This window comes from Aethina tumida, chromosome 1 (genome assembly GCF_024364675.1).
Source record: "Aethina tumida isolate Nest 87 chromosome 1, icAetTumi1.1, whole genome shotgun sequence".
Classification (NCBI taxonomy): Eukaryota; Metazoa; Arthropoda; class Insecta; order Coleoptera; family Nitidulidae; genus Aethina; species Aethina tumida.
In genome coordinates this window covers 42,625,467-42,637,573 of record NC_065435.1, presented here as the reverse complement: position 1 = coordinate 42,637,573, position 12,107 = coordinate 42,625,467, and the positions used below count along the sequence as shown (strand labels likewise).

The following is a 12,107-nucleotide window of genomic DNA, read 5'->3' as shown; positions in this document are numbered from 1 at the left end:
GTGGTGACAACAGAAATAGCACACATTACTATCTTAAAGCTGATTAGTAAACCTCTAATTAACTATATTTAAAATAATTACGCTACATTCTTTCTGCCATTATTTATTTTATTTCTAAATCAAAATAATTTCCACTTAAATTAAATTTTAAACAAAGTAAGTGCGAAATGAAATGTCACAGAAATGGCACACTTTTGAAAAATATATATTTGCAAAATAATTTATGCATAACTTTAAACAAAATTGTTAATATTTTGTTGAATACTCTTTCCTGGTTATAATCACCTGTAAATGGTGAGGCAAAGATTCAATGAAATATCTCCAATGGTCGTTTGAAATTAAATTTCACGACCCTTCAATTAATAAAAACAATTTATTAAAATTTGATGCTTTTTGGTGTTTTAATCAAGATTACATGTCATTCTACAAGTTTTCAATTGTATTTAAATAAGCACTTTACGCTGGCCAATCGAGAATTTCAACATTTTTATCTATTAATCAGGTTTGAACAACTTTGGAGGCATAAAAATCTATGTAATTGATAAATTAACATCTTTCATGATGTCTCTATATACCAAAAAGTCCATTTTACTAATAATTTTTTGTACCATAACAAGGAAAGGAACCCCAAACCAAAACTTTTCTACCTTTATTAGAAACATAGTATTTGTATTATCTCTGGGATTCAAACTTTTATTAAAATAACGATGAATGCATGTTTTCCATCTGATTTTGTTCTACTGAACATATAATTAAATATTTTTTTGTACTTTTAGCTTTGTTAGAATATTCTTTCCATTCTTATAATTGGTTCCCTTACTGAAATATATCCTTGCAAGTTTTGTTCATTCAGTCAACGTCTGATTGTTCTCCTAGACACATTGATATTGTATGACTCAATTAATTCATTTTTTTATTTACCTAGAAAACAAGAAAGAATGTCGTTTACTGATTTTTCAAATTTGTTTGTCAATAAAAGGTGTCGTAATTGTAACCAATTTTTTGTGGCTTAAGCTTATAGTAACGTCAACAATACTTAGTCCTTATTTTTTCATATTAATTAATATTTCCCTTTTTTTCTACAGTGAAATGTTTCTTTCTTCCCACTGGGAGTGTATTATTTAATCAAATAATATAAATCCTACTAAGAATAAATTCTAAATATAAAGAGTATTCTTAAATACATACACGTAAATATATTTTGAATGTACTATTCTTTTGGCCAATCAAATCAGACTAATATATGTGTTTAAAGTAATATCTCCGACGTTTATAAGATATGTAACAAACAAAAGTCTATATTATTGAAATGTATTTTTTATACCAACTGGACAGAATTTAAATTAAACCCTTTTATTTTCAAATGTTTGATTTTAAAATTTATGCTAATTCTCTGGCCAGATCTGTTGTTGATACATAAGGAACTGTAAAATAATCGTCGTCAGCCAACTTTATGACACCACCAATTAAATTCTTTCCATACACACAAAATATCTATCTAAAGTGAATCTCATAAATGAATCAGTTTCATTTGTTCCTTCCCAAACCTAGTCATCATCTTCGTACAACAATTACGCTAAATTATTTACCACTCGAGGCACACAATCAGTAATCTCTTCTTTTGTCATATCATTCCTGGACAAATATTCATTTAATTTTTCTTTCATATCGGTTCTACAAAGAGCCAGTTCTAATAAAATTTCACTAGCAAATTGCAGCCAAGACCAGAAGGTTCATCCCTTGAGTTTTATGTAGATCTTGAATTTTGTCGAATTTTCTATTATTATTGCTGAACATACGAAAAATCTACTTTTTATGAAGACATCCACTCCCTCTTATTAAACAATAAATGATACGTAATTTTCGCAGTATCGACCTCTTCCAAAAGAGTTTCATCAAACATTACATATATTATATTTTTTATACCGACTGGACAAAATTTGAATTAAATCCTCTTAAGAAATATGTTACAAAATGTTTGATTTTGTGCTGCTTTTCTCTGACCACCACGGTTCTACATAAATTACAAAATTTTCTTCACTTCTTCTAAATTGAAATTGATATACTCAACATTAACTAATAGTAATTATCAAAAATTTTAAAATTAGATACATATTTTAATTAAAGTTTTAACAATTTTGTTTAATGTTTTAGATATTTAGGAGGTGGAATTTTATCTGTTCAAATTTTATTATCAAATATTTCCACAAAAAGTACATTTAATTTTTGTTATTTCCTGTGCTCTTCACGTCGTGGGGTTTGATCGATGTTTTCCCAACGTTCACAATTGCCCGAACCGGCAGTCCCGTTCCTATATGACAACTTTCAGGAAAATACGTCCCATCAGCTGGATCGTGTTCACATGTCGCAACATTCGAACACTTGGCCATGAAATCCGGATACAAAACCGACCGATTCTGGTCTCGATAAGATTCTCTGTATGATGAATTCATTCCGCTGAAATTGAATGTGTTCGTGTTGAATAAAAATTAAGTATTTGCACTCACTTGTTTGGGACTCTGGGCATTGCCCTAGACAATAATATCTGAGGCGAGTCACGTTTGGGTGGCGTTAATTCTCCATCAAAACCCTGCGGTAAATTTTGTCTTTGTCAACTTAAAAATTGATTGTATGATGTTTTACCTTGTATGTGCCGAATGCGCTGTAAAATGTTATGATGTCTTGGGAAGCTTGTTTCAATTCTTTTAATGAATATGTCGGATATTTTAATCTATTCTCCGTTACGTATATGTCCAAATGTTTCACTACTCCCGAATTGTTAAGAATTATTTCATTCTCTGAAGATGAATTTTTAATCTGCAAATATTAATTATTTTTAGTGAGAAAGTATTTAAAATAATCGATAAAAATGTAAATATTTTATGCATGCATATAAAATGGGTGAACGCGCCGGGTTAAAAAATATAATTATCTATTGTGTATGCAAATGCATGTTTGATAAAAGAAAAAAAAATGAAAAATAGGAGGGCTCGTGTGGGATTTGAACCCACGACCTTCAACTATCTCAAAGAATTAGCGTGACGCTCTTACCAACTAAGCTAACGAGCCGTTGGGCAAGCGTTGTTATAAATTGATAATATAATTCAAATATGACGTCATTTCTAAATTTGTATGTATAACGATTTTGTCATAAAAATACATATTTAAAAAAAATGTTGATACTGAATTGTTCTCTGAGTATTGTTTATAACTAATTTTCAATTTAAATTTGTTAAATTTCTTGGTGTTATCTGAGTTGCCTACTTATACATGATTTTTATGAAAAAATATTGTGATAGATAACTCACATTTCTTCTCGGACTTTTAACTGTTACTTCCATTTTTGGAATGATAATCTTCTGATTGTTTCTTCTATAATTATCTTTCATTTCTGATAATTGAATCTTTCTTATCGGAGGTGGGTTTAAAATTAACTATAAAACAACTTGAAGTAGTTTGTGTACAATCATTTTATGAAAATACAAATACTTTTTCTTCCTTAAGCCTGCCACATGGATTTAATTGTTGTATCTTATTGTTATTTTGCAGGGGATCGCTAATAATTGCTTTTTGGTAATAGTTTGTGCTGTATGTAGTTTTGAATCCATCTTCTTTTATCTGTTCATTTCCTTTTAACAGTTGAGGGCAGAATGTTTTAATATGCTGCAATTTTAATAAAAAATAATTGTAGGAAAATATTATATTCATTTTCTTACACCAATCGAACCGATTGAGGCACTTGGTATGAAGTCATGTGCACGTTTAGTAGAAGTTCTCCATTCGTTGTTTTTGGCACATTTTACAGGTATAAAATCCTGCGATAAACTCATTGTGAAATTAAATAAACTAGTTTCAGTATCGTTTAACTGCGAACGAAATACAATGACCACCAACTAAAATGTGTCTATTGTTTGATCAATCACATCATGGTGAGCGTATTATTTGTATTTTAATAGTATGACAGTGACAGATTTCTGTTAATTTAAATTTTTTACACATTTTTGTGGTCCCGAATTTATTTATAAAAATGGACGGTTTAATGGAACTGAGGTCAAATTCTGAAATAATTAGAGGTACTGTATGTCATAGTTATCAAGTGTGGTAAAAATCGTTTGATTTTAGATGAATGGACTGAACAAGATTATAAAGCTTACTTGAAAGATTTAGAAGCTGGATTGAAATTTTTAATATTGGAAAATAAGGTTTTCTACAAGTATTTGGAGCGCATCGAGTCGTCAGCCATGCCAAGTAAACACTTAATAATAATTAATTCAACTTATTTATCTACATATGTTCATTAGTTATTGACAAGAACTTGGAAGCGATCCAAAGTAGGGCTTCGAAAAGATATACCACCCATACGGTGACACAAAAGACTAGCTTACCGAGTTCGGTGTCCTCAAGAGTGTCAGTACTTTCAGACATGTCACAACCTTTTGTTATGTCTGATATCATGTCTTTGTTGTCCACCGCTACATCAGACTCGTTTGGACATAGAAGGTGAGCATTAATAAAAAAATAAAATGATTTATAATAAGATAAAATGTCTCAAAAATTTAACTGATTTTCAAGATTTTTTGTTGAAAAATATTAACTTATGCTTCCCTTATGTTCCCATTTCAACTATATAATTTTTAGGTGTTTTTAAATATTTATTCTTGAAGACAAAATAATAATTACAAAATATTGAAAGTATTTATTTATTTAAATGAACAGTCTAATTTAACTCTAATTGCAAACATGATTCATCTACATATTCCAAAATTAAATTGTCTCCATCCATCAAAAGTTCCTCCTTTAATAAATCTTCCATAATGCATGACATAGAGTTTGATACTATTTGGCCTGTATCTTTTCTAAATAGTCTTAACTTTTTTTCCGTGGCTATGTTATTATTATTTTGAACATTACATTCTTTTGCAATAGCATCAGTAACTCTACCTAAAGTCCATGTGTTGGAAACAAATACTGGTGATGTTTTTGACCCATATGATTCTGGTAGTTGTATATTAAAATAAATTCGATTTGAAGTGGGAATTATTTTTAAACCAGTGGCTCTGTTTTTTATTTTCATTAGTTGGATCTTATTAGCCAGTTGCCTTTGCTTCTCCCTCTTTTTAACATTGGTTAAATTTATTTCAATCTAAAATATACAAACAAATATATCCTTGTACTTTCTGTAGAAATGTATTATATTTACCTGTTTATCAACAGCCGCCTTTGCTTTTTCAAAATCCCTGACCGGCTTAGCATATTTTTCTTTTTCAGCAGCCAATGCTTCCTCATCGATGTTTCCACAATTTACAATATGCCTGTGTTTAATACAGAAGTGCTTGTTGCATTTCTCACAAATTAAGGGGACTATACTGGTTATATTACAATCTGGCTGGGAACATTTAAAAACATCAGTAATTTTTGTTACCTCATCCTCAGTTAGTTGTTTGCTGCCAACACAAGTCTGTACATGAATATTGAAGTGTTCCTTGCAAAACACTTTGCCACATTTACAATTTAGAGAAAGGAAATCCAACTGTTTGCAATTAGGTTCGGCGCATTGTTTGCCAAGTTGTGGCAGCTCCATTATTGGTGCTCACTTAAAGCACTCAATAATATATCTGACCACTTTTGCTCTTGCTCTTTGAGAGTCAAATGAATATCACCGGAGTCAGCTTCTGGATCGGCCAGTTCATAAGCAGGAACGTTGATGTCGTCTTCGGGCAACTTATCACCTCTCCACTGATCGGTGATCAAATCGACGTAATAACCTTCAATAGCCACCACACTGTCCATCTAAAACTAACAATTTAACAAAATATTTAACCCAATTGATGTCGTTCAAACCTCCAAATTGTGTATTAATAGTGGCAGATATTGTTTAGAGACAAGAGATGAATGACAACACGATTTTGAGGTTATGTTATACTAGTTTACGGAAACGTTTGGCGCTAAATTTAAATATGTGATTTTTGTATATTATTATTTTTGTACTAAACTAAAATCTTTGTCCAGTTTTAGAATATATAAAAAACTTGCTAAGTGTTATTTCAATTTTCCATTTTCAATTGCTAGAGCAATTTCTCTATCTGAAACTTAATAATTGTCTTTAAATTTCTGTCCATTGCATTACAACCATTTATTTTTGCTTTAATTAATATAACAATGAGTATCTATTTATACAAATATTACATAATATAAGCAAAACACTATAATATTATAATTTTAAGAGTTCTTGTGGCATTTTTCAAAACTGAAATAGTAATATCCCTCATGGAGGACTCCCAACGCGCCTTCCAACGTTACAAAAAAGAATCCACAAAGACTTTGTTCAACCACAGAGCTGAATATGAGGAAAGTAAACTAAATATGGCTGAACTTCTCGACGCTTACAATTTATTCGAGCAAGCAGTGGTAATAGACGGCGTAGATCCTTTAACTCAAAGAATTCCTGCAGAAAAGTTTTTAAAGTGAGTTATTATAATTAACTAAATAATTTACATTTAATGAAAATCTTCAATTTTAGGTATATGAATGAATGGATTAAGTTAGCACAATTCATTACTCAAAAACTGATTCTTCACATCAACAATGAAGCGATGACGTTTAAGAAAGTGAGGCTTGCTTTGGGTACCAGGAAGCAACTGGCCCAGAACATTCATGCCGTCGATTTCGATCAGCTGAACATACAAAACAAGAATTTGTTGGCAAAAATTGATTTTAAAACAAAACATGTAAAGGAGTTGAAGAAACTGAACGGCAACTATTTCTATTCGGTTAATTAACAAGTGTCACAATTTTTGCTTCCAGGTTGGGCGAATGTTATTCTGCATTCCCAAAGACATTGGTTGCAAAGTCAAATTTCGGATATGTCTTCAATAAAACAATTAATAAACGAAGGCAACACTAGAATTGAACAACTAGAAAAGGAAGCTGAAGTTGTGGAAGAAGAAATAGAGCAGGCCAAACAGAATTACCAAAAATATAAGAATTTAAAGCAAAATTTTTGCGTAATTTCTTTCATAAAGAAATTATTTGGCAATAATTAACCGCATTTATTGAATTACAGGTTCCAGATACGATGAAATACGTAACGATTAAAGCAGAATTGTACGATCTTGAGAAGAATTTAAAGAAAGCTGAAAGACAAAGGAAAATTTTGAATGTAGGTCAACAGATTTGTGAATACACTGCGTAAGTATACATTAATGAATATTCGTTGTAGATTGCTTTGGATGCAAGTACAACACAAATGAAACATTTGTGCAAGACTAACAAAGTTCGTTCTGAGTGGTTTCAGTACGTTAATCAATTAATAATCCCATTGTGAATGTTTTAAAAGTTTAAATGTTTCAGATATGACAAGGGCAGTTCTTATATGCTACTGTAATTTTTTTACATATGCTTTTACAAAATAAAATTTATTAAATAATTGCGGTTTTGTTGGTATCGAATGAGGAACTTTTAACATATATATAGCTATATGTTATGTAGTGTTTAATGGGCTAATAAGCTATTATAATACCTGTTTTATTTTAATGTCTCATTACTAATAAATACTCTATAATGTATCTTATAATAATCCATTTGACGTTAGTTTCCTGCATTTCAGACGCTACTTCTTGTGTTCAAATAAATAATTCTCAAATACACAAAAAATTTCAAGATTATCTATTATATAAAATATATAATTTTAATTGGAAAGGTGTGGAATTTGATTTGGTGAAAGAAAATATTCCACATTTGTGCTCATCAGTGTTGGAAGAATACCTTTGGAAAGAATACATCAGAACACTGAATATTCTAGAATGTGGCATACAATCTTTGGATAAATATTTGTTCATGTTTGCAAGGATAGATTCCTTAAACATCAATAGAAACAATATATCCAAAATAGAATCCTTTACTTTTGTGGGCGAAGTTAAGACTATTAATTTAAATGATAACAATATTCTGTTTGTTGAAAATAAGGCATTTGCTGGAGATAAGATTGAAGATATACTATTGGTTAACAATAAATTAAAAATAATGGACGAAAATATATTTGCTGGCACTCGTTTATTCTCAATAAATATTAGCAAGAATCTGTTAAACAATGTGGGAGATTTTAATTTTTTATATGAAACTGGTGCTACTGTAGGGTTGAGTTATAACAATATATCCACATTAGAGTCGCATACTTTTATCACAAATCAATATTACATTTTAATAGACTTAAGTCACAATAATATTGAAAAAATTCCTGACGATATTTTCGTTAATAAAACTATATCAAAATTGAATTTGGAATATAATCGACTTGTTACCCTCCCTGCACCAAAATCAGATAGATTGATTTATCTTCTTTTAGAAGGAAACAATATTGACATTGGCAACATGCGTGAGCTGCAAAGAGATAAGAACATCAAGTTTTCCATGCCAGAGAATGGTTTGCTCACTGGTTTATTTCCTCAGAATAATGGATGCAAAAAACACATTAAATTATATTTAGTTATTATGTTATTGAACTTTTTTCCGAATGTTATTAATCACCTATAAGTTTTCCTTACAATTAGATTCATTAGAGTAGTATATTTTTATCATAAATCAACATTAGAATTTAATAGACTTAGGTCACAATAATATTAAGAAAATTCTTGACGGTATTTTGGTTAATAAAACTATATCAATATTGAATTTGGAATATAATCAACTTGTTACTCTGTCTGCATCAGAAGCAGAAAGATCATCTTCTCTTAGAAGGAAACAATATTGACTTTGCCACTAGTTTATTTCGTCAGAATTATGAATGCAAAAAACATTAAATTGTATCTAGTTATTGAACCGAGTAATTAATTACCTTTAAACCCTCTTTACAATTAGATTGAAGGATTATTGGGTAATTTATTGTCACATTATACACAAAATTTTAGTAGAAAGGAAAAAAATAGGGACTTAACTAGTATTAATTTATATATAATATTGTTTATTTAGAAGTTGTTGTCACAATATAATCTAATCCTGTCTATATTTTTATTCTAAATATTCTAAAGTATCTACAATAGCATCGTGCATTTGATTTCTATAATGCCTTTTTATAGCAAAAATTATATTTTGTATTTTCCACCGAATATTTTTAGATAATCTCTGAATAGGTTTCACATGCTTTTTTGTAATCTTGCTGTATGTTGCATAGTGTTTAAACACTATTATTTCAAATAAAAGTACGAGTCCTGAAATAACACCAATAACTATTAATTTATACCGTACCCTTACACACACATACCTGAAATGGCAATTCCAATACACAATAAATAAAAAGCTCCTTGAAGCATTTTAAGACTTATTGGTTTGAGTTTCTCATTATCTTCACTTATTTTAGCACTCCTCCTGCTTTCCTTTTGCACACTTGGAATTACTTTGTCTTCAGTTTCGTGTCCCTCCTTTTGTTTACCCAGTTTTTCATATTCGTTTTCCGTTAGTTTACTAATTATCCCAGCTTCAAATATAGCCATCAATCTAAAATTTAACAAACATTTTAATCATTTTGATTATATTTTGTTGCAACCATACATTTTGTTCACTTCATCAATGTAGGGACAACCTAGTTGAAATGCGATTGCTGAATAAGCCGTGTTGAGCTTCTCACTCAAATGGAAATTGCTGGGTCCTAGAATTATAATGTGTTATATTTTTAGACGGAAATAAAGAGAAACGCTAACCAAAATTCTGAATGTCAAAGAACAAAGTCTCTCGTCCAGCAATTATTGCATTTTTGGTGGAGTCCCTTACAAGAAGCACGCCTTCCTCCACGGAGTCCACCACGAAGTTTACCTGTCGGGTGTTCATCAATTTCCATAATCTACCATAAATGCCAGTTCCGTTCTAAAACCCACAATGAATATTTTGATTATGAATTATTGTTTGAATACCTCGAGTAAACTGTAAGAGGAACTGTGCAGTTCAACATAGAGGTTGTAGTCTTTTTCAATCATTGCCGTTTCTAATTGTGCCAAGTTATTTATTGCTCTTTCTAAAAATAATTGTTAATAACCAATTGTTGGGTTGTAAAACAGTTAATACCTCTTCCGGGTTTTGCTAATAACGAGGTCAAATTTGCGGAATACATATCGATAATAACGTAAGTAGCACAAATCGATAATAGTATTATAAAAAACCTCGCTTTATGACTAGAACTGGGCTCTTTTCCACCTATAATTAGTTCAATAAAGAGTTTAACGAGATCATTTACAATGACAAAGCACAATACATACTGCTTTGCTTGAGTAGGATAGTGATAGTATACCAAGAACAATCAAAAAGTAGCCTTCCATGCGACGGTATTTTAAATCTAGGTTGCCAGGCGTTTGGTAAAGCAATTATCACGTACAAAACAGGTCCAACGATCATAAACGTTACTCCAATGGCGGGCCAAACCTACAAAGATCCATTTTATGACCCGCCCTTCACAGATTTATAATTAAAAAGTGACCTGCCAATGAAAGGGTCTAAGAAGTGCCACGGCTTCGTTGAGCTTACTGGGTGCATGAGTGACGAAAGCTCCACTATCCGCCAAAGTTATAAATGAAAATTCGACAAAATTCAATCTTTCGTAGGTAAGTGCCACGTCGCCGAGAAAGAATTCGGCCTCCTGTAATGAAAACGTTTTTAAATTTTTTAATTTAAATTGTGAGCACAAAGCTTTACCCGTTTCCAAATGAGACCTAGAACGCCGTTCAGCTCGCCATTTTCGGCAGTGCCCTGAGATTTTTCGGGGGGATCGAAATATCGAAATCTGCGAAAAATTCGTTAGATTTTGTGAATAATTCGGTGATCTGCTTACCTGAAGTTTAATTTTTGTGATAAAAGGGTTAATATACGATGATCTCTTCCGTTGACGTCCACTATGCTTCCGTTTTCATATTGAACAAAATACCATGGAGGTTTCTGGAAAAGTGAATGAATGAAATGTCTAAAAATTTATTAGTTTTATTTTACATTTAAAACTGGTATTGAGAAGACTTTGCCTTTGAAGTCTTTGAAAACTCGTTTGTTTTTTGGCACTGTTGGATGGTAGAAGAGTCCTGTACCTTCCAACCACCAGTTGATCATTTCTAGATGATGTTCTCTGTGCGACGATACTTGATTAAAGTATAACCTAAATCTACAAATACTGGTTGTATTTTAAAATTATATATTTTGTTTGAACTTACGTATCGTTTCTTGGGTTTGTTATAACTAAAATTTTCATAGCATAGTGGATGTTTCTTACAAAATATCTATTGAATGTATTTCTTCCATAGTAAAAAATATATATTACATCCCTTCTAATAAGATTTCTCGAGTATATCTAGAAGCACATTATTATTAACAACATCATTAACAGGTGTTAACAATTTCAAACCTCTAATAAAAAATGTTCGTAAAACTTGGGGTTTGTAAAAATAACAGTCATAGATTTTAAATTGTTCTCAACCTGGTACGTTAAAAATGTAAAATACTAAAAAGGAATTATTTATAGTTAAGAGAAGTTACTTGATTAGTGTTATGAACCTTATCTTGATGGTCAATGTTACTCATATTAAATAATCTGTATAATATTTCATTTGTTGAAAATTTATTAGTTATAATATCCAAAAAATCAGAATCTAAAATATAAAACATATAAAAACGGAAAAGTTACTTAATTCGCCTTTAAATACAATACAAACAATTATTTTACCAATGTTTATATCATAACAAATAGTTATTTCATTGGATGGATAAGCTTTAACCATATCAAATACAGCGGTCGGTAAATCTCCACCATATGTATCTCTTAATTCTATTGTATTATCTAAAATGATATCAATCAGGATTAACGAGATGAAGTAACTATCAAAAAATAAAAAAATATGTTTTGTATTATTTAAAATGATATCAATCAGGATTAACGAGATGAAATCACTATCAAAAGATAAAAAAATATGTTTACTTACATTTTTTATTTTTAAACAAGGAAAAATCAGTTTTAGCAGCGCAGATAGCAACCAAAAAGCACAGATATTTCATTGTGTCTAACTTAAATTTCACAATATTTGAAGTAGCTGTAATTTGAACTTGATACGTTTGGCATATCATGCAATATGTCTAAA

General features: G+C 30.4%; 5 protein-coding genes and 1 non-coding gene across 7 annotated transcripts; 1 reads left to right on the top strand and 5 right to left on the bottom strand.

The window, feature by feature from the left end:
• Window positions 1-2,190: 2,190 nt before the first annotated feature.
• On the bottom strand, window positions 2,191-3,837 carry LOC126264234 (uncharacterized). The gene is made up of 6 exons (XM_049961100.1): window positions 3,717-3,837; window positions 3,490-3,663; window positions 3,309-3,434; window positions 2,644-2,817; window positions 2,508-2,590; window positions 2,191-2,457 (listed from the first exon to the last, which is right to left on the bottom strand). The coding sequence occupies exons 1-6, from the start codon at window positions 3,828-3,830 to the stop codon at window positions 2,220-2,222; spliced, it is 909 nt and encodes a 302-aa protein (XP_049817057.1). The 5' UTR covers window positions 3,831-3,837; the 3' UTR covers window positions 2,191-2,219.
• Trnai-aau (transfer RNA isoleucine (anticodon AAU)) lies at window positions 2,987-3,069 on the bottom strand. Its single transcript is given in 2 exon segments — window positions 2,987-3,020; window positions 3,032-3,069. It is a non-coding gene; the product is annotated as a tRNA-Leu (tRNA).
• A 57-nt stretch (window positions 3,838-3,894) lies between the features above and the next one.
• LOC109595093 (coiled-coil domain-containing protein 113) lies at window positions 3,895-7,427 on the top strand. 2 transcript variants are annotated; one of them, XM_049961097.1, is made up of 9 exons: window positions 3,895-4,073; window positions 4,123-4,248; window positions 4,302-4,500; window positions 6,336-6,464; window positions 6,521-6,753; window positions 6,805-7,004; window positions 7,064-7,159; window positions 7,220-7,293; window positions 7,351-7,427. In XM_049961097.1, the coding sequence occupies exons 1-9, from the start codon at window positions 4,028-4,030 to the stop codon at window positions 7,382-7,384; spliced, it is 1,137 nt and encodes a 378-aa protein (XP_049817054.1). In that variant the 5' UTR covers window positions 3,895-4,027; the 3' UTR covers window positions 7,385-7,427. The 2 variants fall into 2 exon arrangements, with proteins under 2 accessions (XP_049817054.1, XP_049817053.1); XM_049961096.1 differs by having other exon boundaries at window positions 6,225-6,464.
• On the bottom strand, window positions 4,677-5,581 carry LOC109595104 (AN1-type zinc finger protein 1). Its single transcript, XM_020010395.2, has 2 exons — window positions 5,201-5,581; window positions 4,677-5,143 (listed from the first exon to the last, which is right to left on the bottom strand). The coding sequence occupies exons 1-2, from the start codon at window positions 5,579-5,581 to the stop codon at window positions 4,718-4,720; spliced, it is 807 nt and encodes a 268-aa protein (XP_019865954.2). The 3' UTR covers window positions 4,677-4,717.
• LOC109595105 (anaphase-promoting complex subunit 13) lies at window positions 5,581-5,925 on the bottom strand. The gene is made up of 2 exons (XM_020010396.2): window positions 5,842-5,925; window positions 5,581-5,790 (listed from the first exon to the last, which is right to left on the bottom strand). Exon 2 carries the CDS (start codon window positions 5,788-5,790, stop codon window positions 5,581-5,583), a length of 210 nt encoding a protein of 69 aa, XP_019865955.1. The 5' UTR covers window positions 5,842-5,925.
• A 1,579-nt stretch (window positions 7,428-9,006) lies between the features above and the next one.
• On the bottom strand, window positions 9,007-12,105 carry LOC109595091 (ionotropic receptor 40a). Its single transcript, XM_049970624.1, has 16 exons — window positions 11,952-12,105; window positions 11,696-11,809; window positions 11,527-11,621; window positions 11,378-11,473; window positions 11,187-11,323; window positions 10,972-11,137; window positions 10,817-10,920; window positions 10,681-10,768; window positions 10,466-10,624; window positions 10,248-10,410; window positions 10,057-10,185; window positions 9,906-10,006; window positions 9,696-9,858; window positions 9,547-9,643; window positions 9,260-9,492; window positions 9,007-9,206 (listed from the first exon to the last, which is right to left on the bottom strand). Exons 1-16 carry the CDS (start codon window positions 12,091-12,093, stop codon window positions 9,007-9,009), a joined length of 2,187 nt encoding a protein of 728 aa, XP_049826581.1. The 5' UTR covers window positions 12,094-12,105.
• Between the last annotated feature and the right edge of the window lie 2 nt (window positions 12,106-12,107).